The sequence below is a fragment of the Chinchilla lanigera genome, unplaced genomic scaffold, assembly GCF_000276665.1.
Source record: "Chinchilla lanigera isolate Chin_1 unplaced genomic scaffold, ChiLan1.0 scaffold00081, whole genome shotgun sequence".
Taxonomy (NCBI): domain Eukaryota; kingdom Metazoa; phylum Chordata; class Mammalia; order Rodentia; family Chinchillidae; genus Chinchilla; species Chinchilla lanigera.
This window is the reverse complement of record NW_004955482.1, coordinates 9,359,394-9,371,511: the sequence shown is the minus strand read 5'-3', so window position 1 is coordinate 9,371,511 and position 12,118 is coordinate 9,359,394. Positions and strand designations below refer to the sequence as shown.

The following is a 12,118-nucleotide window of genomic DNA, read 5'->3' as shown; positions in this document are numbered from 1 at the left end:
AAAAAAAAAAAAAAAGAAGACAAGAAAGACAAATATGTAGTGCATTAATACAACACAATATAAAACATGAAAAACTAGTGCTACAGGAAGCAATGTAGCTGAGTCTCACAGACATAATACTGAGCAAAAGGAGATGACCTATGTAATCTTACTATGTATAGTAAGATTCCAGTGGCAGTGTTTAAACATCGGCAAGATGGGCTTGGGGTGTAAGTCAGCAGGTGAGTACTTGCCTAGCATGTGTGAGGACCTGGGATCGGGTCTAAGTGCTGAAAAAAGTTGCTGAAAAATAAAACTAACTGGTGGTAACTGATGCTGGAATAAGAGTTCGGGGATTATTAGCTGAGGACAGGCTTAGAGCAGCCTCCTGGGTTGCAGGAAATGCTCCCTGTTTTGAGGATTGTATTATATTTAAGATTGTTGTCAGTTATATCAAGGAAGTGAACGACAGTAGAAGGTATAATGTGAAAATTACCTGTTGACACCACCGCTTCATCAAGAGGATCAAATCCTTCACTTTGGGGGGATATTTATCAAAAAACTTCTTCTGGAGTTTGGTGAAGCAGACAGCAAACTTCCCCGCAGGGGCATTTGTCTCATCCATGGATCTGATGAGTTCCCGATAGAGCCAGGGGGTGGGGTTCTCGCTTACACCTGACAGAGAGGAGAGGTGGGGATCCTGGTATTCAGGAGCGCTGGCTCAGAGTCAGGGTGGGTCACCGGGGAAGGTCAGGGCTGGTTGGGCAGCACATGCCCACTGCTTAAACTGTAAGAAGGCTGCTGGGGTGCAGGCGGGCTGGCCCTGGTAGGTAATAAAGTGTAGTCTAAACCAGCTGGGGTGAGGCTGGCACAAAGGCACATGCCTGTAACCCCGGTCCTCAGGAGGCTGAAACAGGAGGATCCCATGCTCAAGGCCAGCCTAGACAACCAGGTGAGACTCTCTTTAAAAACTTTTGAGATTTTAAATAAGTAAATAAAACGACTATAATGAGAACGGTACGGTATGGACCCGAGACAGGATCCACAGACCGCAGAGATGGGTGAGAATCACAGTCGTAAACAGGAAAGTAGTTGCTCAGAAAGCGCGAAGAGTGGTGCGTGCAGAAGGCAAGGAAGCGCGGGTATCCTGCGGGGAGATTCTCAGCTGGGTGCATTGTGAGTTTTGTGTTTGAGAGTCAGGGGCACGGGGACCTGGAGGAGGCGGGGAGGGCGAGGGCAGGTCCTGGAGGCGGAAGCAGAAGCCGGATTCATAAACAAAGCCTTAAAAAAATTTTTTTTATCTTGGGTCAGAGTCCTGGGGTTTCCTCCGCACCAGGGAGTTTCAGCCTGGTATGCGCAACTCTTAACACACTTATCCGGTGTGCCAAACTGCCAGATGAGGAGACAGCGGGACTTCAAGGAAGGAGGCGCCGGGTTCTTTGGGTGGAAGGCTCCGGGAAAAGAGTGGGATGCCAACAGCAGAGACAGAAATTGAGTTGAAGGAGGCCTGCGAAACTTGGTGGAAAAGAGTGGTCGGGTTAATCAGGCTCGCACTTAGCAAAGACAGCAATTTGCGAACCCTCCTGCAGGTTCCTTCCAGAAAGGGGATCTTAATATGGAATGTACAGCTCTACCACCATCTGGTGGTCACATCTGGGTACCACATGGGGGAAAGGGCATTTCTAGTTCTCATATCGTCCTTGCGTGACCAGGAGAGCCCAGCAGAGGGCGCTCTGGCCTGGTCTTCAACCACCATACTTCCAATAACCTGAGAGCAGGCAGGATTTCCTGTGAGAATTTGGAGCCACGCATGTCTCTGCACCTTGATTCCAGCCCTTCTCTGAGGCAGGTGCATGCGTCCTCGTGGACCCTGAAAGCCTACAGTTGGTGGGCCGGATAGGACCAGGCCAAGGTTGCAGGGCCGGTGCACAGTGCTCTAACCCAAGTCTCCTTATCAGATGATGGCTGGGATAACTGCTCTTCAAGGTCCCTCCTAACGCAGAAATCCCCTAACGCTGTGGAGGATGGGGAGCGCACTGGCCTGGGGCTTTGCTTCTAGTTCTGTCAGTCACTGGCCGTGCTGCCCCGGACACATTCCTTTACTTCCTGCTCCCCACTTGTTTAAGGAGAGGTTGAATTTCTATTCTTTAAGTTTGTGAATGTATGTATTCTTGTGCTTCAGACTGAGCTGTGACTCTGCTGCATACTACCCACCCATTTATCCGTCATCCACTTGCCCACCAGTCAGCCAGCTGATTGATGGATCCATCCATCCATTCACATCAGCCCACCTACTCATTTTCCTTCCATTCATTTACCCACCCATGTATCATCCATTCATCATGCATCCATCCAACCATCCATTCATCCATCCATCTATCCATCATCCATCCATCCATCCATCCATCCATTCATCTATCCATCCATCATCTATCCATCCATCCATCCACCCACCCATCCATCCATTCATTTATCCATCCATCCATCCATCCATCTATCCATCCACCCATCCATCCATCCATCCATCCATCTACCCATCATCCATCCATCCATCCATCCATCATCCATCCATCCATCCATCCATCCATCCATTCATCTATCCATCCATCATCTATCCATCCATCCATCTATCCATCCATCCATCTATGCATCCATCCACCCATCCATCCATCCATCCACCCATCCATTCATCTATCCATCCATTCATCCACCCATCCATCCATCCATCCGTCCATCCCTCATCCATCCATCATCCATCCATCCATCCATCCATCCATCCATCCATTCATCTATCCACCCATTCATCCATCCATCCATTCATCCGTCCATCCCTCATCCATCCATCATCTATCCAACAACTATTACTGGTAATGAACACTGTAGTAGAGGCCAAAGAAGAGCAGTATAATTATGGTACCCATCCTCATGGAGCTCATGGTCCAGGTGAGGAGAAAACTAGAAAAGTTATCTTGTGTCAGTGATGTATCTCATGAGCAAGAAAGCGGCAATTCCTACTGAGCACAGAGGAGGTGGTGTGACCCGGATGTGGGAGGCCAGAGGACATAGATGAGTTGGAATTCTCCACAGGTAAAGGCTGAGGAAAGAACGCTCCAGACGGTGACACAGCACAGGCACAGTCTGGAGCCGAGTGAAGCACGATGGGATTGAGGAGCTGGGTGACGTTCAGTATGACGCTGAGTGCTTGGGCTAGAGAGGTAAGCAAGCGGGGGCCGTCAACACCCGGCCCGCTGAGGAGCGGGGGATCAGGACACAGCCCGTGGGGGGCAGGACCTTGGGGACATTCGCGGTGGCAGGAGGCACAGGGCGTGGGCAGTGTTGGAGAGAGGACTTGGGTCCGAGCGCCCCCCGTGCCCCCTGCTCTGGCAGAGTCTCCCGTGGAAGGCTGTTGCCCGAGCCTTGACCGTGACCTTGACCTGGGCGAGAGGCTGACTTCCCGGGAGAGGGCGCTCCCGGGCTGTCGCCCCAGGCAAGCTCCGCCTCCTCTTGCCGCACCGCTGCCTGCCCTCAAGCCCCAGGTGTGGCCGGGCCCCAGCAGCAGCAGCGCGGGCTGAGGAGCGCTCCCAAGCCTCCGGGAAGCCCGGGCACCCTGGCGGGAAAGCTGGGCTCTGGATCCGGGAAGCCCGCTCGAGGCTTGCGGCCCCGAGGGCCTCAGGCTCCTATCCCGGAAGGTACCAGGACTGTTCCTCTTGCCGCCCGCGCAGCGGCCCCAGAGGCCAGCGGCGCCCCACCTCGGGCCGTCCTCCCCACCCCCAGGAACACTCACCCAAGGTATCGAAGGCGACCAGCACCTCGAAGATGACCTTCTGCCATCGCGTGGACACGGTGATGGAGACCCCGCTGGAAGTCCTGGAGGTCTCCCACTGGTGTGGCAGCCTCTGCCTGCGCCGGGTGTCCTCCAGCTGGTCCATGATCTTGTGGAGGATGTCCTGTTGGGGTTTTGCCCAATCCCGGAACTGTTTCAAGCCATGGAGGAAGAGGACGAGGGTGCCGTGGGAGTCGCCTCTCAAGATCGTCTTCCTGCCGTAGCAGCCACCCTGCCAGGGACAGAATGGCACATACGAGACCTGACTCTTTCAGATTATGGGGGACTCCAGCGGATGGTGGCATGTCTCAACTCACGTGAAAGCCAAAAATGTTGCCATCATCGTGAAATTGAGTGGCCAGGGTCCATTTGTCCATCCAAAGGCCGGTGGGGATGCTCATAGCAGTGTTTTACACACTGGTCCCAAACTGGAGGCAACTTGAATGGCCACTGACAATGAGGCAGAAAATGTGCTATAGCCACACTATGGAATACTATACAACAATGAAAAATGTGATTGTGGTATCCCAGCAACATCATAAATGTGATGGGTCAAGGAAACCATACACTGGAGTGCACACAAGGCTTGATCATCCCCATAGGGTGACCCACTCATCCTGGTTTAGTTGGAACATTCCAACCCTTCACAGTGAAAGTCCCACATTATAGGAAAAACCTCTGTCCTGGGTAACCTGGGTTGGTTGATCATCTAATAGTCATAAAAAGTTTTAAAACAGGTATAATGAATCTGTACTGATAGAAGTTGGGACAGTGGAGGCCTGGGCTTGGGGGTGTTGATTGGATGGAAGCCAGGGCTCTCAGGGTGGGGTGAGGAACATTTTTTTGCTGTCATTCTTTTCAGACAGAGTCTTGCTATGTAGTCCAGGCTGGCCTCAAACTCCTGGTGATCTTCCTGCCTCAGCCTCCTGAGTGCTGGAATTACAGGCACATACTACCATGGCGAGTTTAGGAAAGATGTGTGGAGACGGGCAGGCTAGCCTAGTGGTTAGGCACGCACGGTCTCAGGCGGGAAACCTGGGCTGCAACGCCAGCTCTGACACGAGTTACTGAGTGAACTCACCCCAGGTCTGGGGGCAGAGGCCACCAACTGCCCGGCTGTCTCACTGTCTGGGACAGCGAGTGTGTCTAAGGCCAAGGCTGGAGTGCACAATCGCAGGGAAGGGGCAGAGGGCGGTGCTGTGGCCCGAATGTGTCCTGTTGCTGGGGGTCCCGGGGTCAGAGGTGGTTCTCCGTCTGGCCATGTGTCGAGGTGAGGACCTCACGGGAGGCCTTGGGTCTGTTGGGGACGTGTCCTCCCAAGGGGTCCCGAGATCCCAGCCCCTCCCAAGCCTGGCTTCCTGGTCTGAGATAGGACCCTCCACCCACCTGATGGCCCCGGCCACGGCTGTGTGCCACGCCGCTTAGCCTTGAAGACCCCAGACTGTGTGCTGAGTAAACCTCGTTTCTTTATAAAGTACACTCCCCCCAGGTTCTCCGTCATAGCAGCAGAGCCGGGGGCTCTGCACCTCACCTGCGCCCCTGCCCCACAGCTCCAATCTGCAGCCAGGAGTCCTGGGATTTGGGCTCACAGTACCCAGCACCCACGGAGGTCCAGTCCTCCCCTTGTCCTTGGGCAATCACAGAGACACCTTGGGTCCCAGCACTGAGTTCCTCCAGCCTCAGCTTACCCCTGTGTACTGGGGTGCGGGGCAGAAATCATACTGAGCATCCACCGTGCCGGTTTGGTGCTAAGAGTGTGGTGCTCAAGCTTGGCGGCACTCGGGAGGGGGCTCTGTTCTGATTCCCCCTGTACAGATGGACAGACTGAGGCCCAGAGCGGTTAAGCAGCTTGCCCAGAGTCACGCAGCCAGGCAGCAGGAGCTGACAGAATAGCCCCGGCCCAGCCCCATCTCCCACCATCTCACCGAGGGTCCCGCCCGGGGGCCTGGCACATAGTAGGTGTGCAGCAGTGGGTCCATCAGCCTCCCGGCAACCTCCCAGCCTTGGACTCACCACGGCCACGTCCTGCACCAGGGGGACGCTGTCTCCCAGCAGGATGGTGCAGATGGCACCCACAGTCTCCCCGATCTGCTTCTCGCAGCTCTCATAGGGCCTCAGCTGCTGCTGGATGAATTCGTCCAGCTTCTGAGCCGGGACCGTGGACACGAGGGACCTCCAGTTTTCCATGTTGCTGCCGGCAGCTGGGGTGCTGGCGAGCGGCAGAGCTTGGGAACTGTCCTCCAGCCCCGGGCACTGCTCTGTGCTGTCTCTGCAACTTCTGTGTCCAGAGCAGTCCAGGAAATGGAAAGTTAAGTTGAGAGGCCTCTGCCCCACCCCTGCTTGAGGGAGGAGGAAACTGAAATTCAAACTGCAGGGCATCTGCCCTGCCCACCCACAGCTGTGCGGCTCCCGGAAATCACCTGGTTCCACCTGCAGCCGCCAGGGCCCGGGGGAGGGCTTCCCACGAGCTGGCAGTGAATCCTCAAGCACATGACCACCCTTCAGTGCCTCGACTTCCCCATCTGTCGAATGGGGGAAATGGTGCCTTTCTCGCGGGTGAACATGAAGATGAGGCGACGTCTGCAAAGCAGTCAGACCGGGGCAGGGGAGAGACTGGGGTTGTCTGCTGCAGGTTGGCCCTTCCTCGTTTCGAGCAGTCAGGGCTCAGACCCAGCAAAGCAGCCAGAACAGACCCAGAGCGGGCAGATTTGCTCGAGGGTGTGCAGCAAGGCAGGGGCCGCCCTGAGCTCAGGTTCTGGTTCTGCCGCTGGGTGAACACCAGCCCCGCACTCACCCTGCCTGGCAGGCTCAGAGAGGTAGAGACACGGACTGCACCTCACACAGCCAGCAAGCGGTCCAGCTGGGTTCTTACTCCCACGTTGCTCATGTCTGAAGCCCACGCTTTATGTGTTCTTTAAAAGACATTCTATTTTAAAATAATTCAAAATGTCAAGAAAGTGTGCACAGCGACAACAAAGAAATCCCTCACATTGCGGAATATTTTACGTCTGTCCTTCATTTTCCTACACACGCTCCTGAATGTTCTATTGATGAACCGTTCCATTGCATGTTGTGGATTATACCATGTCCCTGTGCTCTTAAGTAAGTCATCCCATGTCCCCCAAGGACAGGATAGCCTGTTACACAGACGCAGAGCACTCATCCAAACCAGAACACTCACACTGACCCTATCCCAAGTAAGCGATTATATCCTTGTATAGAAATTTCACCTGTTGTTTCAGTACCATTATGTAGGGCATTTTCTTCCGGTTTGGGATTATATCTTTTATTTGGTCATCATGGGTGACTTCCTGGGAAGTCCACTGGGAAAGGACACTGGGAAACCCCCTCAGTGTCCAACCTGTGTGCCTATCAGTGGATGAATAGATAACCAGCGCTGGTCTAGCCACACGACAGAATATTAGTTGGTAGTGAAAAGGAATGGAGCACTGGCTCCAGCTCTGTCCACTGTGAGGTGTGGTGGCAGCTGCCGCAGCACCCTGGCAGCAGCCTTGGAACGAGCAGCCCAGCAGTGGCTGCTGCCTTCTGCACCCACCCGGCAATATACGCAAACTCCTTGCTGGGTGCGGTGCTTTTAGTGTCCCAGGAAGCGCCTTGGCTACTGAGGACACTGTTGTTAGGTGCAGGGTCAGGACTGCCCCCTGCCTGGGCCTGGTGGATCTGCCCAGTGGGCAGAGAGAAACCAGCTGAACACTGGTGATTGGGCTTTGAGAAGGTTTAGGCTCGGGGATGCAGAACCTGATGGTGACTGTTACGGTTTGTGTCCGCATGACCCCCCAAAGCCTCATGCAGTCATGGGATGGGCTTCTACAGTTTATGATTGATTCATAGTGCAATGCTGAGATTACGGGTGTGAGTGCTGCACCCGCCCTGGGGTGGGCAGTTTGCATGCAATATAAAGGAGACAAAGAGGCTTGCTCTGCCCACTGCCACTCCTTCCTTTTGCTCTTGTTGCTTTTGCTGTCTTCTGTGGCCATGAGCTGTAGCCCTCTGCCATGTGCCACCCTGCCTTGGAGTCAGCCAAGTATAGACTGAAACCTCCACAAACTGTGAGCTAAATAAACCTTCCTTAATTCTGGGTGTCAGGTATTTTGTCTCAGCAAATGAGAGAAAAGTAACCAAGACAGAATTTGGTACCAGAGGGGTCGGTGCTGTGACTGTAGCTGACCATGTGGTTCAAGAGCCTTTGGAAATGGCTTGTGGGAGGAGTTTGGAAAGGCTTGGAGATGTCGCCTGAGAGAGTAGAGCTGGAACGCATTCGGCTGTTCTATATGGGAGATTCGGGTCAGAGCTCAGAAGACCAGAAGGCTGATAGAAATTTTGCCAGTAAAGACCCAGCTCGGGAGGTTTCTCCTGGGAAGAAAGACTGCATTAGGTGCTGGACTCCAGACGATGTTGTTATGGCTTGGCAGAAAGTTTGTCTGCATTTTACTTGTGTCCAGCGACCTTGCCTAAGACTGAGATTAAGGGCAGTGCAGTAATTAATCTGGCAGAAGAAATTTCAAGGCAGTAGAATGTTGAGGTCGTAGCATGGCTGTTGCTGGGGGCTTTTAGCCAGATTTATGTTGAGAATCAAGAGCAAAGAGCTCCACAGGATGATTTAAAATGTTGTAAGTTTAGCCAGAAAGGAAGCTCCAGTAAAGCTGTGGACTGCAAAGACAGAGCTGAGGAGATCTCCATTGCTGGAAGGAACAAGAGAACGGAAAAGATGGTCTGAGGACACCGCAAGCAGCAAGTCTCCACCCTTTGCAGCCTCAAAACTGCCAAGGTGAAAGACTTCGCTCTGAGAAGAAAGCCGCAGAGCGCCATGTTGCAGAATGGCGGCACCCACACTATCTTCCAGAATGGCGGAGGCCCCACCAGCTCCAAAATCGTGCCAGCAGAGAGAATTTGTTCCTCAGAATCAGGTTCAGAGTGCCCAGCGGTCCAGGCACTGGACTTCTACAGCTGAGAGAGAGGCAAGCCTGGCTACTGCTCCAGTTGGCGGCAGAGCTTCGCATCATCTACACAGCGCTGGTTTTAGGTGCATGCAGAATGCAAGAGTTCTGAGGTTAAAAAGGCTTCCACCTCAATGTCAGAAGGCCTGGGAGGCCAGGCAGTGTGCCCCTGAGAAGGCAGTGTGTGAAGCTGTGTGAAGTAAGAGGTTTAGTGGAGACCTCATAAGTTTGGAAAAGCCTGGACCGTGGAGCTTCTGAAGAAAGCTGCAAGGAGGGAGCAAAGCAGGCCCAAGTGAGAAGCCGTGGGAGCTACAACTACAGGAAGTGCCATAGGGGTGGAGCCACACAAGGTCTTTGGAGCTTGCGGTGTGCCACAAGTTGCTTCAGATGCTGGACACGGAACTAAAGGACTTCATGTTTGCCCTGTGGGATTTTGGACTTGCTTTGGTTCCATTCCTTTGTATTTCCATTTGTAACTTTTAGAATGAAAATGCTTACTTTGTGTCACTGAATGTTGGAAGTGTTTAACTTTTCATTTGCATGGGGGCTTATAACTAAAGAGTTTGCCTTACGTCTCTGAGGACTTGGACTTTTCAGCAAAGCTGGAACTGTCAGGACTTTGGCAACTCTCGCAGATGGACTACATACCTTTGCAAAAAGGGATGTGCGTGGGTCTTTGGAGGGGGTGAAATGTTGTGATTCTAATGTAATATAATGTTGATAGACTTAATACTAATTCTTAAGGATTGTTAAACCTGTGTTATAATGTTCAAGTTGTGAAATGATAAGAATAATGTCTTTGTATCCGGAAAGTGGTTTAAAGAAATATGTCTGGTTGCCAAGTAGACAAGGGGTGCATTGTTATGGTTGATACACTGGGTCAATTTGAGGAGTCTAGAGACTTGGCTAAATGATCCAGCAGTTCTACATCCTGAGCCTGTGCAAGAAGAGGGCACAGAGATGGTGTGGGCGTGGGCTGACAGCCAATATACAGTGACATTCTAGCATTAGGAGAAAAAAAATCAAGGTCCAAGTCAGGTGTGGTGGCACACACCTGTAATACCAGCACTGTGTGAGGTGGAGACAGGAAGATCATAAGTTCAAGTCCAGCCTGGGCAACTTAGCAAGAGGCTGTCTCAAAACTTAAAAAGGCTGAAGATATAGCTCAGTACAAAGGGCCTGGGTTTAAACCCCAGCGTCATCAAAAAACCCCACAAAAAAACAAACAAACAAATGTCATGACATGAAGAAGTGTATGCTAGGGGACAAATGTGGCAGCAAAGGTGGAGAAAGTCCATCTGCATAGTGTGCATGTCCATCTGCAGCAGACAGAGCTAGCAAATCCCAATATGCTCTACTTGACAACTGAGCTCTGGGACCTCAACAGCTCTGGCACATAATAGGCCTGTGAGATACTCTTTTGTGTCCAGTTCAGACATTGCTAATCAAGCACAGACAGCACCTATATAACCAGTCTCCTATACTGCATCCAGGGCAGACATCACTAGCTGATTAGTTCTTCTTAGCCAAAGATTCCTTTTTCAGAAGCCTTTATTTTTATTTTTTTCAGTTTCAGTAAAGGATTTTATTTACTGATCCCCTAAAAGCAAAATCCAGCAAACAGCAGCCCACTGCAAGAATAGAACTGTCACACATTCTCAATCCTCCTCTTCTTTTCACAAGGTCTGGTCTCCCATGCCGACATCTTCAGAGCAGGCTGACATATAGCAATACTTGGTGAAAGGCACATGGCACCTATGCTCACGCCCTCAGGTGCAGCTCCCTGGCAGGAAAGGAAGCCTCTTCCCCCTTTCACAGAAATTTATCACAAAAATTTTTTTATAGCAAAATATACACACACACCCACCAATTTAATTATCTTCTAGAAAGGTACAGAATTGAAAAGTTCTCCTTTCCAGCTGTGACTAAAACACTGATTGTTAAAGAATATCTGAGTTCCTGGGCTACATACTTCGATATTTACAGAGGAAGGTGAATTTCCAGTTGTGTTACTTTCCAAAATGGGAACAGAAGAGAGGATTTGATTAAGACAGCTACAAAAACTGATAGTCATTCTGTGACGGAGAAAGGTAAACTTTCTCAACCACCAACAAATACTACCTTGTTGATCAAAAACCCTGCAGGGACCCAACAGGAGCTGAGTCTCAAATAGAGAATGAATTCCAAGAAGAGTCAGCCAGCAGCAGAGTGCTGGGATGTGTGAACAGGACATAGTGCTGGTGAAGGCACATAGTAAAGAATCCCATGAAAATTTTAGTGCTACTTCCGTTTAACAAGCCAGTAGTACAGCAACGTAAAGACCTTGGCTGTTATCACATCAGGATATTCTTATGGAACTGCTGCAGGCACACGTGACTGGCAGCTGACACCCTTTGGCTCACTGAGGGAGGAGCTACAGCCTCAGCTTCTCAGATCTAAGGCTGGGGAGTGTAGCAGAGGTATTTCTTGCCAGATGGGAGTTCTTTGGTGAAGACTCCTTTAGGGAAAAGTTTTTTAGCTTCTTCTTCAGGGATAGTTGGAAGGACCATAACACTGTCTCCATCCTTCTAATTAACAGGGGTGATGACCCTTTTTTCTGCTGTCAGCTGGAGAGAGATAACTACTCTGAGAATCTCATCAAAGCTTCTGCCAGTGGTATCTGGATAGAGGATGGATAGCTTCAGTTTCTTGTCAGGACCAAAACCAAATACCACACGAGCTGTCGCGGGCATGCCCTTCTCATCCTTTTCTGCTGGGTCGAGCATGCCCAAGAGGACAGCAAGGTCCTGATTCTTATCATCAGTAATGGGAAAAGGTAACTTTTCTGTGGGCCCATCACCATTTTAAACATTGATATCCTTGCTCCTGGCAAAATGGTCTTCTACACTGTCTCTGGAAAGGGCAATCAATGTAACATTCCTCTTGGCAAACTCTGGTGCCAGCTTTGCTGCTCTGCCAAGCTCTGTGGTGCACACGGGGGTGAAGTCCCGTGGGTGGGAGAAGAGGAAGCCCCATGGGTCTCCCAGAAAGCATGGAAACGGATGAGGATGATGGTGGTGTTGGCCTTGAAGTTGGGAGCCTCTTCACCAAGAAGCATGGCGGCAGCAGTGACGCGTGGACTGGGACGAGGTGCAGCCGCAGCAGCAGCAACTCAGAGAACCCTTTAGAGCAAAGAGCTCCAGGTAACCTGTGTCACTGACTGCGGCCGACAGATGAGTAGAGATGCTCTACCATACTTGAAAAAAGTGCCTGGACTAGGGGAGCAGCAGAGGCCACTAGGAGACAGACAGGTGATCAGGGGGGAGGAGGGCACTCCACATAGCAGTGGAGTGAGAAGAGAGCCCAGGGGTGGTGGAGA

The 12,118-nt window shown here is 51.6% G+C and overlaps 1 protein-coding gene and 1 pseudogene across 1 annotated transcript in view; both read right to left on the bottom strand.

The window, feature by feature from the left end:
• The window catches only part of Oas2 (2'-5'-oligoadenylate synthetase 2, 69/71kDa), a 20,915-nt gene extending 14,803 nt beyond the window's left edge, over positions 1-6,112 (bottom strand). Inside the window, exons 1-3 of the mRNA XM_005403209.2 lie at positions 5,816-6,112; positions 3,764-4,034; positions 476-654 (exon numbers count right to left, since the gene is read on the bottom strand). Of these exons, the coding sequence (XP_005403266.2) occupies positions 476-654; positions 3,764-4,034; positions 5,816-5,989 (624 nt within the window). The 5' untranslated portion in view covers positions 5,990-6,112. The remainder of the gene's footprint in view (positions 1-475; positions 655-3,763; positions 4,035-5,815) is intronic.
• A 4,196-nt stretch (positions 6,113-10,308) lies between these two features.
• Positions 10,309-11,946, bottom strand: LOC102012538 (annotated as a pseudogene).
• Positions 11,947-12,118: the final 172 nt, after the last annotated feature.